Source organism: Gadus chalcogrammus, chromosome 3 (genome assembly GCF_026213295.1).
Source record: "Gadus chalcogrammus isolate NIFS_2021 chromosome 3, NIFS_Gcha_1.0, whole genome shotgun sequence".
Lineage (NCBI taxonomy): Eukaryota > Metazoa > Chordata > Actinopteri > Gadiformes > Gadidae > Gadus > Gadus chalcogrammus.
In genome coordinates this window covers 11,722,811-11,741,894 of record NC_079414.1, presented here as the reverse complement: position 1 = coordinate 11,741,894, position 19,084 = coordinate 11,722,811, and the positions used below count along the sequence as shown (strand labels likewise).

The 19,084-nt window shown below is 45.0% G+C and overlaps 1 protein-coding gene across 1 annotated transcript in view; it reads right to left on the bottom strand.

The window, feature by feature from the left end:
* Window positions 1-1,567: 1,567 nt before the first annotated feature.
* Window positions 1,568-19,084, bottom strand: part of prss12 (serine protease 12) — a 28,722-nt gene continuing 11,205 nt past the window's right edge. Inside the window, exons 9-14 of the mRNA XM_056585976.1 lie at window positions 17,353-17,494; window positions 14,109-14,314; window positions 12,291-12,369; window positions 9,619-9,741; window positions 5,406-5,701; window positions 1,568-3,126 (exon numbers count right to left, since the gene is read on the bottom strand). Of these exons, the coding sequence (XP_056441951.1) occupies window positions 2,786-3,126; window positions 5,406-5,701; window positions 9,619-9,741; window positions 12,291-12,369; window positions 14,109-14,314; window positions 17,353-17,494 (1,187 nt within the window). The 3' untranslated portion in view covers window positions 1,568-2,785. The remainder of the gene's footprint in view (window positions 3,127-5,405; window positions 5,702-9,618; window positions 9,742-12,290; window positions 12,370-14,108; window positions 14,315-17,352; window positions 17,495-19,084) is intronic.

The following is a 19,084-nucleotide window of genomic DNA, read 5'->3' as shown; positions in this document are numbered from 1 at the left end:
GTCATCTACTATCAGTTATGAATCCTTATTGAGAATATGAAATCCAGAATCCCTTCTAATCTAAAGACTTTGGATGCAGTTATGGCATTAAAACAATAAGAAAATCCTTTTATTTTTATAATATCGTGTCTATGTATAGAATAACCAACATTAGGACATTTATTTATTTATTTAGTTAATGGTTTATTTGAAAGGGACCATGCATATTTATGAAGATTTCTGTTTAGAAAAAACACATGTAAATATGCCAGAATTAGTAAAAATAACAACTTTTCATCTGTATTCCCTATGAAAATGAAAGCAATAATGGCAGTTCTATGGCGTATCCCGAGTTCTAACTAGTAGTTTGCTAAAGCGACCACTAGACGGCAGTGTAGGACCAATAGTTAATCCTTATACTAAAAAAAACAACACCGCAGACTTACGTTTGATAAGACACAGCTGTATCAATGTGTGATCATAAAGCCTAAAACAATCATACATGTATTCATAAGGATGGAATCAGAAATTATGATGAAGGATGGACAACTGCACTGTATTGACGACTACAACACATTAGGCCTACTGTCAAATAGGTTTATTGCAAAATTATTTTTGTTTTGAAAACGTAAACTAACAATGCTCAGTTTAAGGCAAGGCATACACTGACGTTATTTGTCTAAAGGCCAAATTCAGACTGTAGGCTCCTCACGTCGAGGAATGCCACTTGGCCACACACACACACACACACACACACACACACACACACACACACACACACACACACACACACACACACACACACACACACACACACACACACACACACACACACACACACACACACACACACACACGTCACACATTGGTTCTCACGCTGAAACAGTGCGCCTTGTCATTTGTGGGGTGTGGCGTGTAATAGGCCTACTTACAAAAGGCCTTTACGCCTTTTCAAAAATATCACAGGAGATAATTGACGTAACGAAACACGGCACAAAGCAAAGGTCTATTTTTGGAGATCTCACTTAAGCCCGTCTTTTGTTCTGAAAAGCGTTGACACGGATGTCCAAACATCCCCCTTTAAGCTGGTTGTTTGATACTTGGTGGAGTTGCAAGGTTCCTGTGGCTTTGTCTAAACTTTTGGCGTGCTCCTTCTCATTGACCCTACCGACGGGCGCATTCTCATTGACCTTCCGAGTTTGGTCTGGATGAGTCACCGCGGCTGACTATTATCCCTCCCTAAATGATTTATATTTTTTGTTTTAATTTAGGCCTACACCAATTTATTAGGCAAAATGCTATGTCTGCCTTTAATGAGCACTATTGATGTCGCATAGAGGTCAAACTATGGGCGCCAAACCGCCTAGTCGACTGTCTCTGGCAATCGCCAGAATCACTCAATGACGTCCCTGAATAGTTAGGAAACAATCTGTTATCTCCAAATCGAATGAGTATTATACATAGTTCGTTTATCATACTTCCGTTGAGGTCCCCTGACTGCTTGATAGGCTACTGTGTTTCCTTTATAGTAAATGCATTTTTAAGTTATAACGTAACAAACCTGCTGTGACAGATAACTTACGTCGAATAAGAAATGCAAGACTTTATTGACATTTGATCCAGATATCACACATAAGCCTAACATCAGAGCACCACTTTGAAAGATAAAGAAGAGTATTTAAGTCAATTGTTATGTTTAAACCATGAAAACAGAACCCAACTTCAAAGGAATCATAAGGTAGAACGTTCAAATGTTTGCATTGTCATACAGTAGGCCTACTTTGGTTTTGTCGACTTCTCAGGCCTACAACCTTACGAAGCGAACAAACCCTTTTCATATGACAAACAAAAACGAAAAATTGGCTACTGGACTACTTTTTTCAAGTCAAAACCAAATAAAGATACACAATTTACACTGAATACAAGTTTAAGTATCACTGATCTTTGGAAATGTAATAATGACTATAATACTAACCACAACAGCATTTAATATAACGCATTAAGTAAATGTGGGTATCAGTGCAATCTCTTTACATGGTTGCTTTAAAGTGGACTCATACCAATGTGTTGAATATTTTAAAGAGGAACCTGTTAATTCGCTTAAGCTTGAATAGTTTTCCTGTCATTCATGTTTTTTTTATTGTGCAATAAATATCTAAATAAATCAGAGGCTGGATGTGCATGCTTTAACATACTTCCTCATACATAATTACAAATACTAGTGGTCCCTTTCCGGACCATGAATTAAATCCTAATTGAAAACATGCATGGTGTTACATGATAGCATATGATAGAGACTAAAAATGACATGTAGATTACATTAAACAAATATTTAATTTGTGGTTTGTAATGCATTTATAAAAGTTGGAACAAAACAACAATATAATATAAGAACATTAAATAAATGCTAATAACTTAAACCATTTAAGATTAATGCTGAGAAGGGTTTTTTTGGAACTCCTTGAGTCTTTCCATCCAGTCTTTACCCGTTACAGCGGGAACCAGGCTTTTCAGACCGTTGATAGCAAAGATGGCGGAAAACTGATTTCTACCAGTTACTGCGGTATCCAAATATCCCTTTTCATGGATCGCATCCTGAATGACAGCGTCGCTATTCAGTTCCTCCACCACCTTTCTATAGAGCAGGCCTCATCGTCCAATCCACACTCCCAATGGGATTGTCCCGCCTCTGGTTCCATTCAATCCAATCCCCCATGGGTTTGTCCTGGGCAGCTCATCCCGTCCAAAATCTTCACTCCCCCCCCCCTCCCCCAGTGGGTTGTGTCTGCCAGGTCCAATCAGCCGCTCACAGCTTCTTCTTCTTCTTCCCGCCGTAGCGGCCGATCACCTTGTGTATCCAGGAGGTGAAGGCGGAGACCTTGGTGTAGACGCCGGGGGATGCCTGAGCGCGGCACGCGTGCCCCCAGGAGGTCACGCCGTACAGCGCCCAGCCACCGCCGCCGCGCCGCTCACACACCAGGGGGCCCCCGCTGTCACCACGGCAACTGTCCACACGCCGGTCGGAGCGTTCGCTTCCGGCGCAGAGCATGCGGCCGGCGGCAAAGGCCTCGTGGAAACGCTCCTGGCATCGTCGCCGCGGCAACAGGGAGACGGATGCCTGCTGAAGTGTCTTGGAGTAAGAGCGACCTGAGGTGGAGAGAGTTAGAGGGACCCAGGGAGCGAGGGAGAGAGACCCAGGGAAAGAGGGAGAGAGACCCAGGGAGAGAGGGAGAGAGACCCAGGAAGAGAGGGAGAAAGGGAGGGAGACAGAGACACAGGCAGAGAGAAAGGGAGACAGAGACGCAGGCAGAGAGAGAGGGAGGGAGACACAGACGCAGGCAGAGAGAGAGGGAGGGAGACAGAGACGCAGGCAGGGAGAGAGACGGAGGGAGACAGAGACGCAGAGAGAGAGAGGGAGAGTGACAGAGACACAGGGAGAGAGGGAGGCAGGGGGAGTCCCAGGGAGAGAGAGGGAGAGAGGGAGGGAGAGCGAGGGCAGGGAGAGAGAGAGACAGGGGAGGTAGAGAGGAAAAGAGATAGGAAGAGGGACACAGGGAGGGAGGGAGGGATGGAGAAAGGGAGGGAGAGAGACAGAGAGAAAAAACGTTTTTTGCTATGCTCAAAAATTAGTTTTTATAAAAAGTACAATGTTATAAATTCTAAACACACGCACACGCACACGCACACACACACACACACACACACACACACACACACACACACACACACACACACACACACACACACACACACACACACAGACACACACACACACACACACAGGGGTGTTGATTCCCCCCAAAACATTGGTCAATTGTGTGTGAACATATTTCACTTCCAGACATGTGCACATATGAATGAGTGTGTGCGTGTTCGTGTGTGTGTGTTATGATATGGACAGCTGGCCAGAGCATACAGACAGCTGGACACACATGTCATCCCTTTACACCCCATGATCGGATTATCATACAAACTGCCACTCGCACCAACACGCACACTGACACACTCATAATCACACACATCCTTGCTTGCTCAAACACACACACAAACACATCATGGAAACACAGACACACACACACATATTAACTCTCAAACACACACACTTCATGACGCACATACCACACACATACATACATAAATACATAAATACACACACACACAGTCGGAAACACATACATCAAGAGACCACACACACACACACACACACACACACACACACACACACACACACACACACACACATCTCAACCACAATAAACACAATCACACGACAGGACAAACACACTCATGCTTGTGTGACTATTCACACACATGGCAGGTTGTGTTCCAGGTTGTGTTCCAGGTTGTGCACGCTGTCCCGAGACAGTATAAAAGTGTCTCACGTTGATGACGTACATATTGATCTCCATACATAGGTATGGTGCAGTACTTATACTAATACAGTACCCATGTTGCAGTACTAATACTAATACAGTAGCCATGTTGGAGTACTAATACTAATACAGTAGGCATGGTGCAGTACTAATACTAATACAGTAGCCATGTTGCAGTACTCATACTAATACAGTAGGCATGTCGCAGTACTAATACTAATACAGTAGGCATGTCGTAGTACTTATACTATAACAGTGGCCATGTTGCAGTACTAATACTAATACAGAAGGCATGTCGCAGTACTAATACTATAACAGTGGCCATGTTGCAGTACTAATACTAATACAGTAGGCATGGTGCAGTACTAATACTAATACAGTAGGCATGTCGCAGTACTAAAACTATAACAGTGGCCATGTTGCAGTACTAATACTAATACAGTAGGCATGTCGCAGTACTAATACTAATACAGTAGGCATGGTGCAGTACTAATACTAATACAGTAGGCATGTTGCAGTACTAATACTAATACAGTAGGCATGGTGCAGTACTAATACTAATACAGGACCTATGGTCCAGCAGTACACATGACCACCTCTTCATCAATCAGCCATCATGTCAGACACCATCTGGTTCTCATCTTTGACTCTACTGATCTATATCAACACACGTGTAATGACCTCAACACATGCACACACACAATGTCAAAAAGAAAACCCCCACGCACACACGCACAAATGCTCACACCGGCACATGCACAAACACACACGCACACACATGCGCAGCCACAAATGCTGACACATGCATATGCACACACACACACACCGACACACCAACACACCGACACACACACACACACACACACACACACACACACACACACACACACACACACACACACACACACACACACACACACACACACACACACTCACCCACACCCACACACAAAACAAAAAACCCTGCTCACATCAAACCAAGGCAGACTCTCTTCCTCCCTCCCTCCCTCCCTCCCTCCCTCCCTCCCTCCCTTCACCCCTCCCCCTCCTCACCCGTGTCACCCCAGCCGGTGATGTAGCAGTTGGAGGCGCTCTTCAGCACCCTCTCCTTGGCGTGGGGGAGGCAGGCGGGCCGCACGTGGCGTCCCAGCGGCGCGCACTCCCCAGGCTGCCGGCCCGGAGCGCCCGGCGCCAGCCGCACCAGGGCCAGGTCGTGGTCGTTGCTATGGGGACGGTAGGCGGGGTGCAGGACGATGAGCTCCACGCCGTACTCCTCCTCGTGCTCCTCCGGGACCAGGGCGTGGTAGTCGCCCAGCCGCACCTTGTACTGACGGGTGCTGTTGCCGTACCTGGTGGGCATAAGTCCCTACATTCAGTCACCCTATACATGGTGGGCTTATGCATGGTACTTGTTTGTGAGGGTGAAAATCTATCAATTAGGTAACGTTGGCAAGCGTCTGTGTGTGTGTGCGTGTGTGTGTGTGTGTAGTGATACATGAATTATTGTAATGTTGGCAAGCATCTGCTTGTGCGTGTGTGTGCGTGTGTGCGTGTGTGTGTGTGTGTGTGTGTGTGTGTGTGTGTGTGTGTGTGTGTGTGTGTGTGTGTGTGTGTGTGTGTGTGTGTGCGTGTGTGTGGTGTGTGTGTGTGTGTGCGTAAGAAAAGGTGCATTACTTACGCAATGTTGGCAAGCTTCTGTCTGTGTGTGCATGTGTGGTAATGTATAAATGAGTCTAAGGGCTGTGCAAAATAATCTGTGTGTGACTGTGTGTGTACGCGCAAGTGCGTGTGGTTGTAACTTGTTTGTGTGTGTGAGTGTGTTCATTTCTGAATGTGTGTGTAGGCTGTGGGTTGGCAGCCATCTGGGTCATAATTCCATATATAATGAATCATTGTGACTACATTCAGTATTGGAATTTGGCTCATACCCCTCATAGAAAAGACAATAACCTACAACCCTCATGCCAACACTTAACATACTGCATTCCAATCCACAACTCTGGAAGAAAAAATACTGAAACATCCTATCCATACATCAAATATTATTTCACAATAAAAGTCAACATTTTAAAAGCTCAGACTGTTATTTTCTAGTGTATTACCATGTCTTCCAAGTGTAGTCACAGAGTCGCGAGTGTTCATCAGGATGGTGTGTTTTTATGTGTGTGTGACTGGGTGCGTATCATGCAGGAATCCACATTTATGCATGAGCACACAGGCAAATTGCCCTTTCCATAAGTCAATATGGAAGTCCATACAATCCATGGAGACAGACAGCAATGGACCACAGCCCTATAGCCCAGTATAAATTGATAAAGCAGCAGTACGTAGAGTACTTTCAGTCTACCACTGCCAGACTTCCATCCGGTCTCCATGCTCCTGCACTTCATTGAATTTGCTGATGTCATCAGTCTGGTCCTTAAGTTAGAATGTGAAGGACCGACACGTGTTTGATATCGAAAGCACAATATGGTGTTGCCATTTAGATTGCTACCCAGACGTTCAATATCTGTACAGAGAGTTAGAGTAGGGGTTTTATTTATGATGCCTGAGTGTGTGAGGAGGTGGGAGTAGGGGTTATTTTAGAGAGAGGGAGAGAGGGAGAGAGAGAGAGAGAGAGAGAGAGAGAGAGAGAGAGAGAGAGAGAGAGAGAGAGAGAGAGAGAGAGAATAAATGGGTGAGAGTGAGGTGAGGAGTTTTCTCCAGGACGTAGGGGAATGTGTCGAGTTACATCTGTCATCTGTTTCCGGGAGTGGAACCTGACCTTGGATTCACACCCTCTTACTGGCAAGGCATCAGAGAGCTGATATCAGCATAATAGTATCCCACAAACACACCCACCCACCCACCCACCCACCCACCCACACACACACACACACACACACACACACACACACACACACACACACACACACACACACACACACACACACACACACACACACACACACACACACTCAGTCTCTCTGTCATAATAACACAATCACACATAGAAACACACAGACATGTTCAAAAGGTTGCACTTTGAGACATGCATACCAGTCCTTCCGTTGCCAGGGGTTACTAGCAGAACAACAATAGCACGTTGATGGTTGACACAGTTAAATGAGCTTCCGAGCAAACACTCTTGACCCTAGAGCAAAAGGCCTTGACCTTTGACCTGGGTGTCATGTCTCCTGGTGCAGGCTCACACCTCATCGTGACTGAAGACTTGAGCTCAGAGGGCAGCTTCTATCAGCCAGGAGGTTTTTAATATAGGAAGTACTGACACATGGGATGACTGTATCCATTCTAGTTCCAGTTGGACAGCGATCTCTGGACTATGATGAGGTTAGGCATGTGTTTAAGTGTGATTTCAAGTGTGTGTGTGTGTGTGGGGGTTTCAGGTTGTGTGTGTGTGTTCGTGTGTGTGTGTGTGTGTGTGTGTGTGTGTGTGTGTGTGTGTGTGTGTGTGTGTGTGTGTGTGTGTGTGTGTGTGTGTGTGTATGTGTGTGTGTGTGTGTGTGTGTGTGTGCGCGTGTTTGTGTGTGTGTGTGTGTCAGGGTTCATGTATGTTTGGTGCATCAGGGTGTGTGTGTGCGTGCATAACATTGTTTTGATTGCCTTAAATGAAAGCTGACCTAGTTGAGCCTAGCCTGTCACAGCGAGCAAACTCATTATCAGCTCATCTGAACCCAGGTGAACGTGACTGATTACTGCTAAATCTAGTCCAGCTGAACCTAGTGGTTGTTTGGAGCTTGTTGGGCGTGCCCGTTCTGTGAATGTGTGTGTGTGTGTGTGTGTGTGTGTGTGTGTGTGTGTGTGTGTGTGTGTGTGTGTGTGTGTGTGTGTGTGTGTGTGTGTGTGTGTGTGTGTGTGTGTGTGTGTGTGTGTGTGTGTGTGTGTGTGTGTGTGTGTGTGTGTGTGTGTGTGTGTGTGTGTGTGTGTGAAATAGGAGTGTGTGTGTATGTGTGGTGTGTGTGTGTGTGTGTGTGTGTGTGTGTGTGTGTGTGTGTGTGTGTGTGTGTGTGTGTGTGTGTGTGTGTGTGTGTGTGGGAGATGGGAGTGTGAAACACGATCCATGGTGCAGCGCACATATCCATCTAGCAGTAAGGATCATTCTGTGATTGCTGGGGAATGAGTAGCACATGGTCACCACATCCACAGTTCTCTATCCAAGGTCTGTGGTAGAGTTCTCTCTCTTACCCTCTCTCTCTCTCTCTCTCTCGAAGTCTTGCAACCTCTCTCCGCACACACACACACACACACACACACACACACACACACACACACACACACACACACACACACACACACACACACACACACACACACACACACACACACACACACACACACACACACACATACATACACACACCATCATGGATGAAGTGGCCGGGATAAATACTACTTTTCTCTCCGACTCTCCTCTCCATCCATCACAAAGCACCTGGACCACAGCTGCAGAGAATCATCTACCATCCAATTAGCCACTCACCAATTAGCCACCAGCCAGTCACACTATCAGTTAATCAGCCACCAGATGCTTCTGTCACAGAGAGCGTAACCTGGCCTCTGTCAGAACATTAAAGGCTGTGGGTGTGTGTCCATGTGTGTGTCTGTGTTTGTGTGTGCGTGCATTCATTTCATTTTTGTGCCAGCTGAAAGCAGTGGTTTTAGCAACTGTTGAGTGACCCATGGAACAGTTTGAGAGTAAAACCCACACGTGTATGTAATCACCATAGAGACTAACCTATCTACCTGTCCAGACATACTTACTTGTTTACGGGTTCAAAATGCAAAACAAAATTCAGTATTATTATGATCATCAAACGTATCATGATAACTATGTTGATGGAGCAAGCCATTCCAGTGGGTGCTTGTGTGTGATTTTGTGTATGTATGTGTGTTTGTTTGTAATCATTGTGTGTGCGTGTGTGTATTCGATGTGTGTATATGTATGCATTCAATGTGTGTGTGTGCGTATGCATTCATTGGTGTGCGTGTTCATGCATGAATTAATGCCGTGCACTTCTGTCTGTCTGTCTGTCTGTCTGTCTGTCTGTCTGTCTGTCTGTGCATGTGTGGGGTAGTGTGAGTGAGTGAGTGAGTGAGTGAGTGAGTGAGTGAGTGAGTGAGTGAGTGAGTGAGTGAGTGAGTGAGTGAGTGAGTGAGTGAGTGAGCGAGTGAGTGAGTGAGTGAGTGAGTGAGTGAGTGAGTGAGTGAGTGAGCGAGCGAGTGAGCGAGCGAGTGAGCGAGCAATTGAGCGAGTGAGCGAGCTGACCTCTTGAAGCAGTGAGCGGAGGTGAGCACCCAGCAGGTGTGGATGAGCGTGGCTCCGCAGACCAGCCTCCCGTCGCCCCTGGACCCCCGCAGACGCACCGCAGCCTGCCACGGCCAGCCCCCCCTGGAGGACACACACATACCTTGAATTCATATACACAGACACATACACACTCACACACAGTGACACTAACACGAACACACACCTTGAATACATGCCCACACACACCCACACACACACACCTTGAATACATATACACACACATACAAACACACAACACACACACACACACACACATATATACACAAACACACACACCTTGGACACACACACACACACACACACACACACACACACACACACACACACACACACACACACACACACACACACACACACACACAGTATAATTAGCAGACGGATGCTACCTTTCGTATTCTCCTCCTGACTACTTTTTGTCAGAAACAGCAACAAACTCGATATTGGGAAGAACATTTCATCCAACACATTCAGGTAACGGTGGACAGACCACTACTTGAGGTTAACGTATATCACGCACTCGACAAAGTAGTCAGTCCCGCTGAGCACATGCGCTACCCTAACAGTTGCTTCTCGCTGTCCCCGCTCTACAGGAGGCTGTGGTTCACAGCAGTTTGACGGACAGTAGCAGTAAATATCCAGGGATAAACTCAATCCACATGCTAGGCTGTAAAAGTGGAACCATATGACCCTGAGAATCCATGCACACACACACTCACACTCAAATAAACACACACACACACACACACTAATGCAAAACACTCACTGCACAACAAAAACAGAACGCATGCACTAAGACACTAGCCAACTATTACGCACATATACTGTATGCTTTTATATTATTATATTATACCAATTCTTAAATCGTTACATTGGCTTCCTGTAGGTCAGAGAATTGATTTTAAAATCATGTTGCTAACCTATAAATCCCTACATGGTTTAGGCCCAAAATATTTAACTGATATGCTTCCACTACATAAGCCTTCTAGAACACTAAGATCTTCTGAGACCAATCTGTTAATTATCCCCAGAGTAAACACGAAACATGGGAAAGCAGGATTTAGTTACTATGCAACAAATAGCTGGAATAAACTCCCTGAGGATTTAAGACTTGCCCCAACTCTGAGCACCTTCAAAACAAGATTGAAGACTTTTATGTTTGCTTTAGCTTTCTGCTAAATCTTAAATACTTTACCTTTATTTTACTAAAATGCCTTTTTAACTTTCCCTTTATTTTCTATTTTTACCAGAAAAATACATGACATTTGCTGAGTAATGAAGTTGTGTCATTAAGAGCTTGACGAAGTGAAAACCTGTATTAGTGATTAAGCGCTTAATCACTGAATATACGCCATATGAAACTCTTTTGAATTTGTTTGTTGTTTGTTGTTTGCCTTTGGTTCTGGGCTAGAGTCCTAGAATATTGTAATAGATTGTCCTTTAGGTCGGGTTGTAGTCCCGACTTGGGTTCCAGAGAGTCTGTTGATCTGATCTTAAATAACTTTCAATTTAATTTTCTCACTTTCTTAAATACATTGCACTTTCAATTTTAATTACTAAAAAGCCTTTTTAACTTTCTATTTTACTCATTTCTTTGCATATGTTTTCTTTTACTTATCTATTATTTTATTTTATTGTATAACAATGTTTATATGTGAAGCACTTTGAGTCTGCCTTGTGTATGAAAAGTGCTATATAAATAAAGTTGCCTTGCCTTGCCTATATTAACTTGTACTGAATTCCTATTGGTGTAGTCATCACTTGGCCATTTAAACATTTCAAAATAAACATTATATCACTTCCTCTAAACAGATGTCCTCTTTGTTTACATGCTGTGTATACAAAGTCTTAACTGAAATGCATTTCATAATGTTACCGGGGCAGTTGCACCGTCCACATACACTCAATATATACTCTTTTGATTTGCACAGCCCTTACCTTCTCCTTCTTGGATAAATGGGTCTAGTAAATAGTAAATAGTACACGCACAATTGTTTGGGATTCATCATTATTAGGTATATTTATCAGTTACCCTGGAGTACTTCCCCCAACATTACAAATAACTATTTGAGTAGAGCAGTCATTTGGAATAGTGAATGTAACATTTGAATCTGTAATTATTCTGCCCCCGGTCCCTTGTGTCTGATTATGTAACATTTGATTTATTTTGTTTTTAAGGCCAAATCGCAGCTACAGTGCCTTTCCTCTCCCCAGAGCGACTCCATCACTCTGAAGGGGAAATTAAGACGTCTGTTAAACAAACCTGACCTTTAGAAGACATACTAATTATACGGCCGGACCAGCCGGACCCCTGGTTCTCAGGGCCCTCCGTTAGTCACACCACGTAGGCCACCAGACGGGCTGCCATGCACGCTCCCACACACATACATCAGCAGCACGCTATAGACTGAATGGCTCATTCAGACAACCACACACACGCACGCACACACACACACACACACACACACACATGCAAACACACACACACACACACACACACACACACACCGGGTAGCGGACCGCAGAGGATATATATATTTGCTGTGGTTGACTGTGATTTGTGTTGTTGATTAATTCCAGCCCGAGTGTCTGAGGGAATTGCTGTAGTGTTTTCCATCGGCATGGCGTCCTACCTCAGAGAGTTCTCTCCTCCGATGACACGGCGCTGGCGGGAGTGGACCAGACGCAGGCCGCAGACCGCGTCAGGGGCAGCTGAGAGGGACAGATAAGGAGAGAGATAGAATTTGGTACCTATGGATGTTTGTGTGCGCTTTTGTGCATCTGTGTGTGTGTGTGTGTGTGTGTGTGTGTGTGTGTGTGTGTGTGTGTGTGTGTGTGTGTGTGTGTGTGTGTGTGTGTGTGTGTGTGTGTGTGTGTGTGTGTGTGTGTGTGTGTGTGTGTGTGTGTGTGCGTACAATGGGACCCCTCTAAGCCAAAAATGGTACCGAACCCGTTTTTGGACCATGAGACCATTTATTCATCTTTTTTCACACCAGGGTCAGCAGCAATAACAGCCGATTGGGGCATTATAAAAAAAAAACAGACGGTCAGATCATTTATATTGGATTCATTGAATATTTTCATGCAACATTACGAGAAATAAGGTATAAGTTAAATAAAGTAGATGAAAATATTGCCCTAGAGATGATTCAAAATGCCTCCAAATCGTATTCTCTCTCTCTCTCTCTCTCTCTCTCTCTCTCTCTCTCTCTCTCTCTCTCTCTCTCTCTCTCTCTCTCTCTCTCTCTCTCTCTCTCTCTCTCTCTCTCTCTCTCCCTCCCTCCCTCCCTGGACCCATCTGGTCATCCTGGCAGCTTGCCCTCCACACTCAGAGACCCCGTCTTTGTGTCGGTCTGTTTGGTCAGTTGTTCCTCATTATCGTTGGGGTTTATCCGACCCGCTGGACGTGTTTGCTCAACATGCTACATCTCTTTAAACACAGATACCGTTTGATTAACTAGCATGCACTCAATATTAAAAGTCACACAAGTTTTGGCCCAGTTAGTCTAGCGACGACTTTATTTTAAAGGGATATTCTTCTATTGAAATACAAACCTTCAAAAAACCCATGCAGACCCAACTCTTAAGAACATCTCACGAATCAACGTTTACTTTCATTTAATTAATTTTAGAGTGTTTAATTGTGTTTAATAACATACTTCTTGGAAAGCATGAAGTGCTTTTTTCTAATATGCATACATTTTGAACTACCTCTAATAATGTCCACTTTCTTAAAAGTAATAAAGTAGACAACCTTTTTTTCATTTGTGATTTAATGATTTGAGGTCTCAGTCTGACTTCCTGCGCTCACACCAGGCTTTTGCTTTGGCCACTGAGGCGCTGCCAACCAATCTATTTCCATGTCAGAACACACTCCCACATTGGGACCACTCTCAACCAAAGCTGATTCCTAATGAAACTATTTGGACCAGGAATCCATTCTTAGGTCTGGGCATTTTCTGTGACAACAACTTTTGGTGCATCGGCATAAAAACAGTTGTCCCTCTGCTTCCACACCAGGGAAAAATATATAGGCCTATACATAATATACGTTTGCAATATGTAATTGCCAACACTTGATAAAGATGACATGGAAATGATCAACATGCTTCACTAGGGTACAGAGCATGGCGGTGGGCACACCAGACTGACCCTGACCCTCAATGGCAATCCATGTGAAGATCACAGCGGAGACGGAATGCGGAACGTATGTCCGAGCCTTTAGTCGCTTTAGATAAAAGCATCTGCCTAATGGCGGCATGTGAATGCACCCTGGGTCAAAGACAAACAAAATTTCAATTCTTCTATTTGTTTTGTACATTTGTTTGAAATGACAATAAAGCTGACTTTGACTTTTTGATTTTGAATAAATATCCCAACAGAATGGTGGTGTATAACACCTGTAACAAAAGTAGCAACTGTCAAGTTTATTTGATTGGTTATCCTCTCACCTTTGACCTCTTTGGAGCTGAGCTGTGATTGGCCGTAGTCGCAGATGACCCCGGCGTCCTCGCTGTGGCGGCAGTTGTGCGTGCCGGGAGCACGCTTGACGCAGTCGGCCAGCGAACGCTCCTCGCCGCTACACTTAACGTTGTCCACGTGAATCGGACCGCTTCCCTCGCCGAAATATGCCATAACGCGCGCCTTCGCCTCCCCGCTGTGTGGGGAATAGAACGGTAAACATTTAGGCTGGACATTTTGGAATTTTTCAAAGTAAGTTACAGCATGAAAGACAAATAGCTGTAGGGTTCTTGGGTTCTGGGACTTCAGTTGACAACAACATTTGTGGTTGAGAAACTAACAAGACCTCTCAACAACATTTGTTGCTGTCCACAGAAGTCCCTTTCTTGATCCTTATTTGTGTACTCCAGTGTAGTTCAATGATTTTAAAGATTAAAAAGAATATAACCTCTAAAAATAATCCATTCAAAATGTAAAATGAACTTTGAGGATAACTTTGAGACAAGTCAATATTGCTTCCAAAGGGCCACGTTTTTTTTTTTATCTAGTAAGCTTAAGATGAGCTGGGACCAACAAAACAAGTGGCATAGCTAGGCTGCACCTCATCGCAGCCTAGCTCTTTGTCCAGGACAAAGAGCGGTCTAATCCTACTCATACCAGAGCAATCAATCATTCAATATATAAATTATTGTTTGTTATTCTTCCATGACAAAGAAAGATGCACCGCTGGTTGTTTTTACGAAACCCTGCCAGCACTAGTTCTAACCAGCTCAGTTTTAAATAGCATGTAACATGTCCCTCCTTGAAGTAGATCATATTTAATTTATGAGTTTATTTGTGTACGTTTGACTCCCTGCACGTGTTTCTGTAATCTGTGTGGGTGACAGGAAGGTGGATTAACAGGATATGAATGTTATTGTTTTGCATTCTCTGAATGTGTCAAAAGTCAGGCCAACCCCAAGTCATTTGTTATCAAACGACTAATGCCTGATTCCAACTAGTTAGCCAGCCAGTCATGGTATGTGTATGCCCCGTGAGTCATCAAATTTAAGAGAGAACAAGAGAGCGAGATCTGTGTGTGTGTGTGTGTGTGTGTGTGTGTGTGTGTGTGTGTGTGTGTGTGTGTGTGTGTGTGTGTGTGTGTGTGTGTGTGTGTGTGTGTGTGTGTGTGTGTGTGTGTGTGTGTGGGCTCCAGTCTCTGTAATGTAATGGCCCTTCCTCTCCCTCTATTAAGACGTCTCCAAGTGGTCCCAGTCCTCTGATGGCTCCCCGTCCTACACTCAGTGTTCAGAGTTCATCCATCCATAAAGCCTCTCATTCTTCAGGCAAGGTCAGAGCCCTGACAGCTGGGCATCAAATGGGGAGACAGCAGTCAAACATGTGCATGTGTGTGTGTATACGCACATGTGTGTGTGCATTTATAGAAAGTGTGTGTACACATATGTGTGTAGACATGATCCGCCGAACCCCAGGGCTTTGACGTTTACAATGTGCATGGAAGGACCTTTTGACCCCCATTTGACACGCCTCGAACACGATTCAGGCTCTCTGGGGCCGCCGCCTCCATCCCCTCCTACCCCACCCCCTCCTCCTCCTCCTCCTCCTCCTTCCTGACACCAGATGTGTCTTCCAACCGAGGGCAGACCAATTGAGCGAAGAAAAGGTGATGGGAATGATGTATGGGGAACTCTTAGTGGGGGGGAGGGTTAGTGTAGTGGTTTTCCAACTGCGGGTCGCCACCCATAAGCGGTCGGAAGCAAGGGACAGAGTGAGTCATGGCTGACATTATAATAAAACATAGGCGGGAAGGCTGAAAAGAGGAGTTCTGTTTTGATGAACAATACACACACACAAACACAAATACGTGGACCATTGATAAGCACCTCTACAGCAAGAAAACATTTGTGAGCGCGCCCTTTGTTAGTGGACGGACGGAGAAGAAGGAAGCCAACCAGCGGAAGAGCTAGGTTTTTCCTCCCTGCCTTTAAGCAGGCAGGGAGGGGGAGCAGTGATGTCATGTTGGCACGGCCCAGTCAGGGCCCCTTGCCGCTGAGTGTGTGTCTTTTCATTTTTCGAAGGCATGATTAAGTCATATCTTTGATGAAGTGTTTGTCTTGGCTCCGGGAACTGGGCTTCAAATCCCAAAACGAGTTTGCCGTTTCAAGCTAAATTGAGAAGGTGAAGAGGATTCTTTTTTAATTATGCACAATCTCTCACACTTATATTAGCTCATGAAGGCAACAGGACGATATGGTCATTCAGCATTTTTCAAATTATCGAACAAAGAAAAGTTTTCTCAGAAATCCTCAACCAAGCCAACGTCCGGTTTGATTCCACGCGGTGACAAAGAAAATACAATTCAACTCAAAGTGAACACCTGTATAATAAACCACTTCCTTTTATTAGAAGCATTTCCACTTCCGCAGGCTTCAACAGAGCCTTCAATAGAGCAACCGCGCCGAGGCAGCGAGAAACAACGGAGCAGCGCAGAGGTCAAAGGGCAGCCGGAGGGAGGAGGGGAGCCTTGCTTGGGTTGTCAGGGTGGAGACAGATGTCCTGACCGGAGCAGACAGGCAGACGTTGCCTCAGACTCCACACTGCCAAACTCAGAACCCTTTCAACGTCTCCTGTTTCCACCGGAGACACTGGCGCTCCTGTTTCACTCGGCTGTGCCAAAACTCTGATATCTTCCTCAATGACGGCAACACAGATCCATGGCCACGAGGTAACGAGACCCGAGACACACGAGAAGCAGATGACGACGATCGGGACTGAATAATAACTGGGATATAATTGAGGATGGGCTAAGAACTCATGCCCTTACATATGCAGTCAATTAAACAAGGATCACTGCCAAGTATACCTGGCATTTGTACCCTGTATCATCCCCACCAAATGACAGCCTGTTACTGAACAATACACCCTGGTTCAGCAGGTCATGCATGAATTAAATAAGTTCTCAGTCTTGACAGCATGTCATGATAAGCTGAAAGTAATTTGAAATGTAGAAACAGATGCTTTATTTCCTCTACACTGTGCTGAACTACTAACTCCAGTCCGGCATTTTCAAATAAATCCACTTTGCAGGGCGTCTATAAAACTATTTTCGGTGGAAGAAAACCAGGTGTGATTGAGGACATGAAGCCATTGATGGGCCCACCTGGTTGAAAAGGACGGAGAAGGTGTGTTTGGGTGCACTGTGTTTGAGGTTGTTTCAGCGTGGAACCAGGGTACCTGAATCCCAGCTGACGACACACCACCGCGGCCCCGCGGTCCGTCCATCCGTCGTCACACACCGTCCCCCATGTACCCGACATGAAGACCTCAACTCTGCCCTCCCTGGGGGTCTCGCCCCCAACCAGTCTCACAGCCACACCTGGAACACACACACACACACACACACACACACACACACACACACACACACACACACACACACACACACACACACACACACACACACACACACACACACACACAGCATCAATCACACACCCTCAACAAAACTCTTTTAGGCTACAGACCGCTGACAGAGCAGCTCGCCACATCGGTGTGTGTGTGTGTGTGTGTGTGTGTGTGTGTGTGTGTGTGTGTGTGTGTGTGTGTGTGTGTGTGTGTGTGTGTGTGTGTGTGTGTGTGTGTGTGTGTGTGTGTGTGTGTGTGTTTCCAGAATGAAAAGCACTAAAACTCCTGTCAAACTCAGAGGTTCATTCATCTTCATCATCTTGGTTGTCAACATCTTGGATTTAACCTCCTCCTCTTTTGCTACCCTCAATCTCCACTAATTAAACCAGGCTGAGTGTAAATGATTCATCATTATGGTTTATATGCAGACGCACGTATGCACATGCACGCACACACTCAAACTCAGTCACACACATGCTCACACAATGGCCGCCATCGCGCATATACAAACACAAAAAAAGATGAAGACACACACGCACACAACCTTTCACACATAAATAGATACACACACATATTTCTACACTCACACACAGCCAAGTACAGATTTATGAAACACAATTCTGAAACACAAATTAAATGGAGAATATATCCTTGGATAGGTAGTCATTGAACACAAATACCCAAACCGATTTAATAGTGTGTAGGTGTATGTGTGTGTGTGTGTGTGTGTGTGTGTGTGTGTGTGTGTGTGTGTGTGTGTGTGTGTGTGTGTGTGTGTGTGTGTGTGTGTGTGTGTGTGTGTTGGTATGTGTGTGTCTGTGTGTGTGTGTGTGTGTGTGTGTGTGTGTGTGTGTGTGTGTGTGTGTGTGTGTGTGTGTGTGTGTGTGTGTGTGTGTGTGTGTGTGTGTGTGTGTGTGTGTTATAAGGAGCAAGGCAGGGAGGGAAATTAAATGTGGAAATGTTTATTCTTGAGGAAAAAGTGGTTGTTTTCTGCTATCAACAAACACAAACCCTAAATCCCCCTGACTTTGTAGGCATACATGGACAAACTCACATGCCCACACACTCAAACACGAGTGAAATGGAGGCTTATTTCCTCATCCTAAAACAACATTAATAAATCTGCCTGCTGTATGTGACTGGGTGTGTCTTACACACACACACACACACACACACACACACACACACACACACACACACACACACACGCACACACACGCGCACACGCACACGCACACGCACACACATACACACACACACACACACACACACACAAAAAGGAATAGGCCCATCAACACTTCTTAGCAGTGAAATTGAGTCTAGGCCTGTATTGTAGAAAGGTATAGTATAGAGATTATCATTGGTATCTGGTAATCAAGCCAACTAAGAAAACATCTTCTCTGGTCTTGTGTTAAAATGATCAGCGCCAGGCAGAATAGGATCCACACGCTCACCTCAAACCATTCTTAATCCGGCTCAAGCATGCAAAGGATCATTTAAACAAGGTAGGGCGAAATCAGGTAAATCATGCTAAATCGTGTAAAATCTCACAAAATCCCAC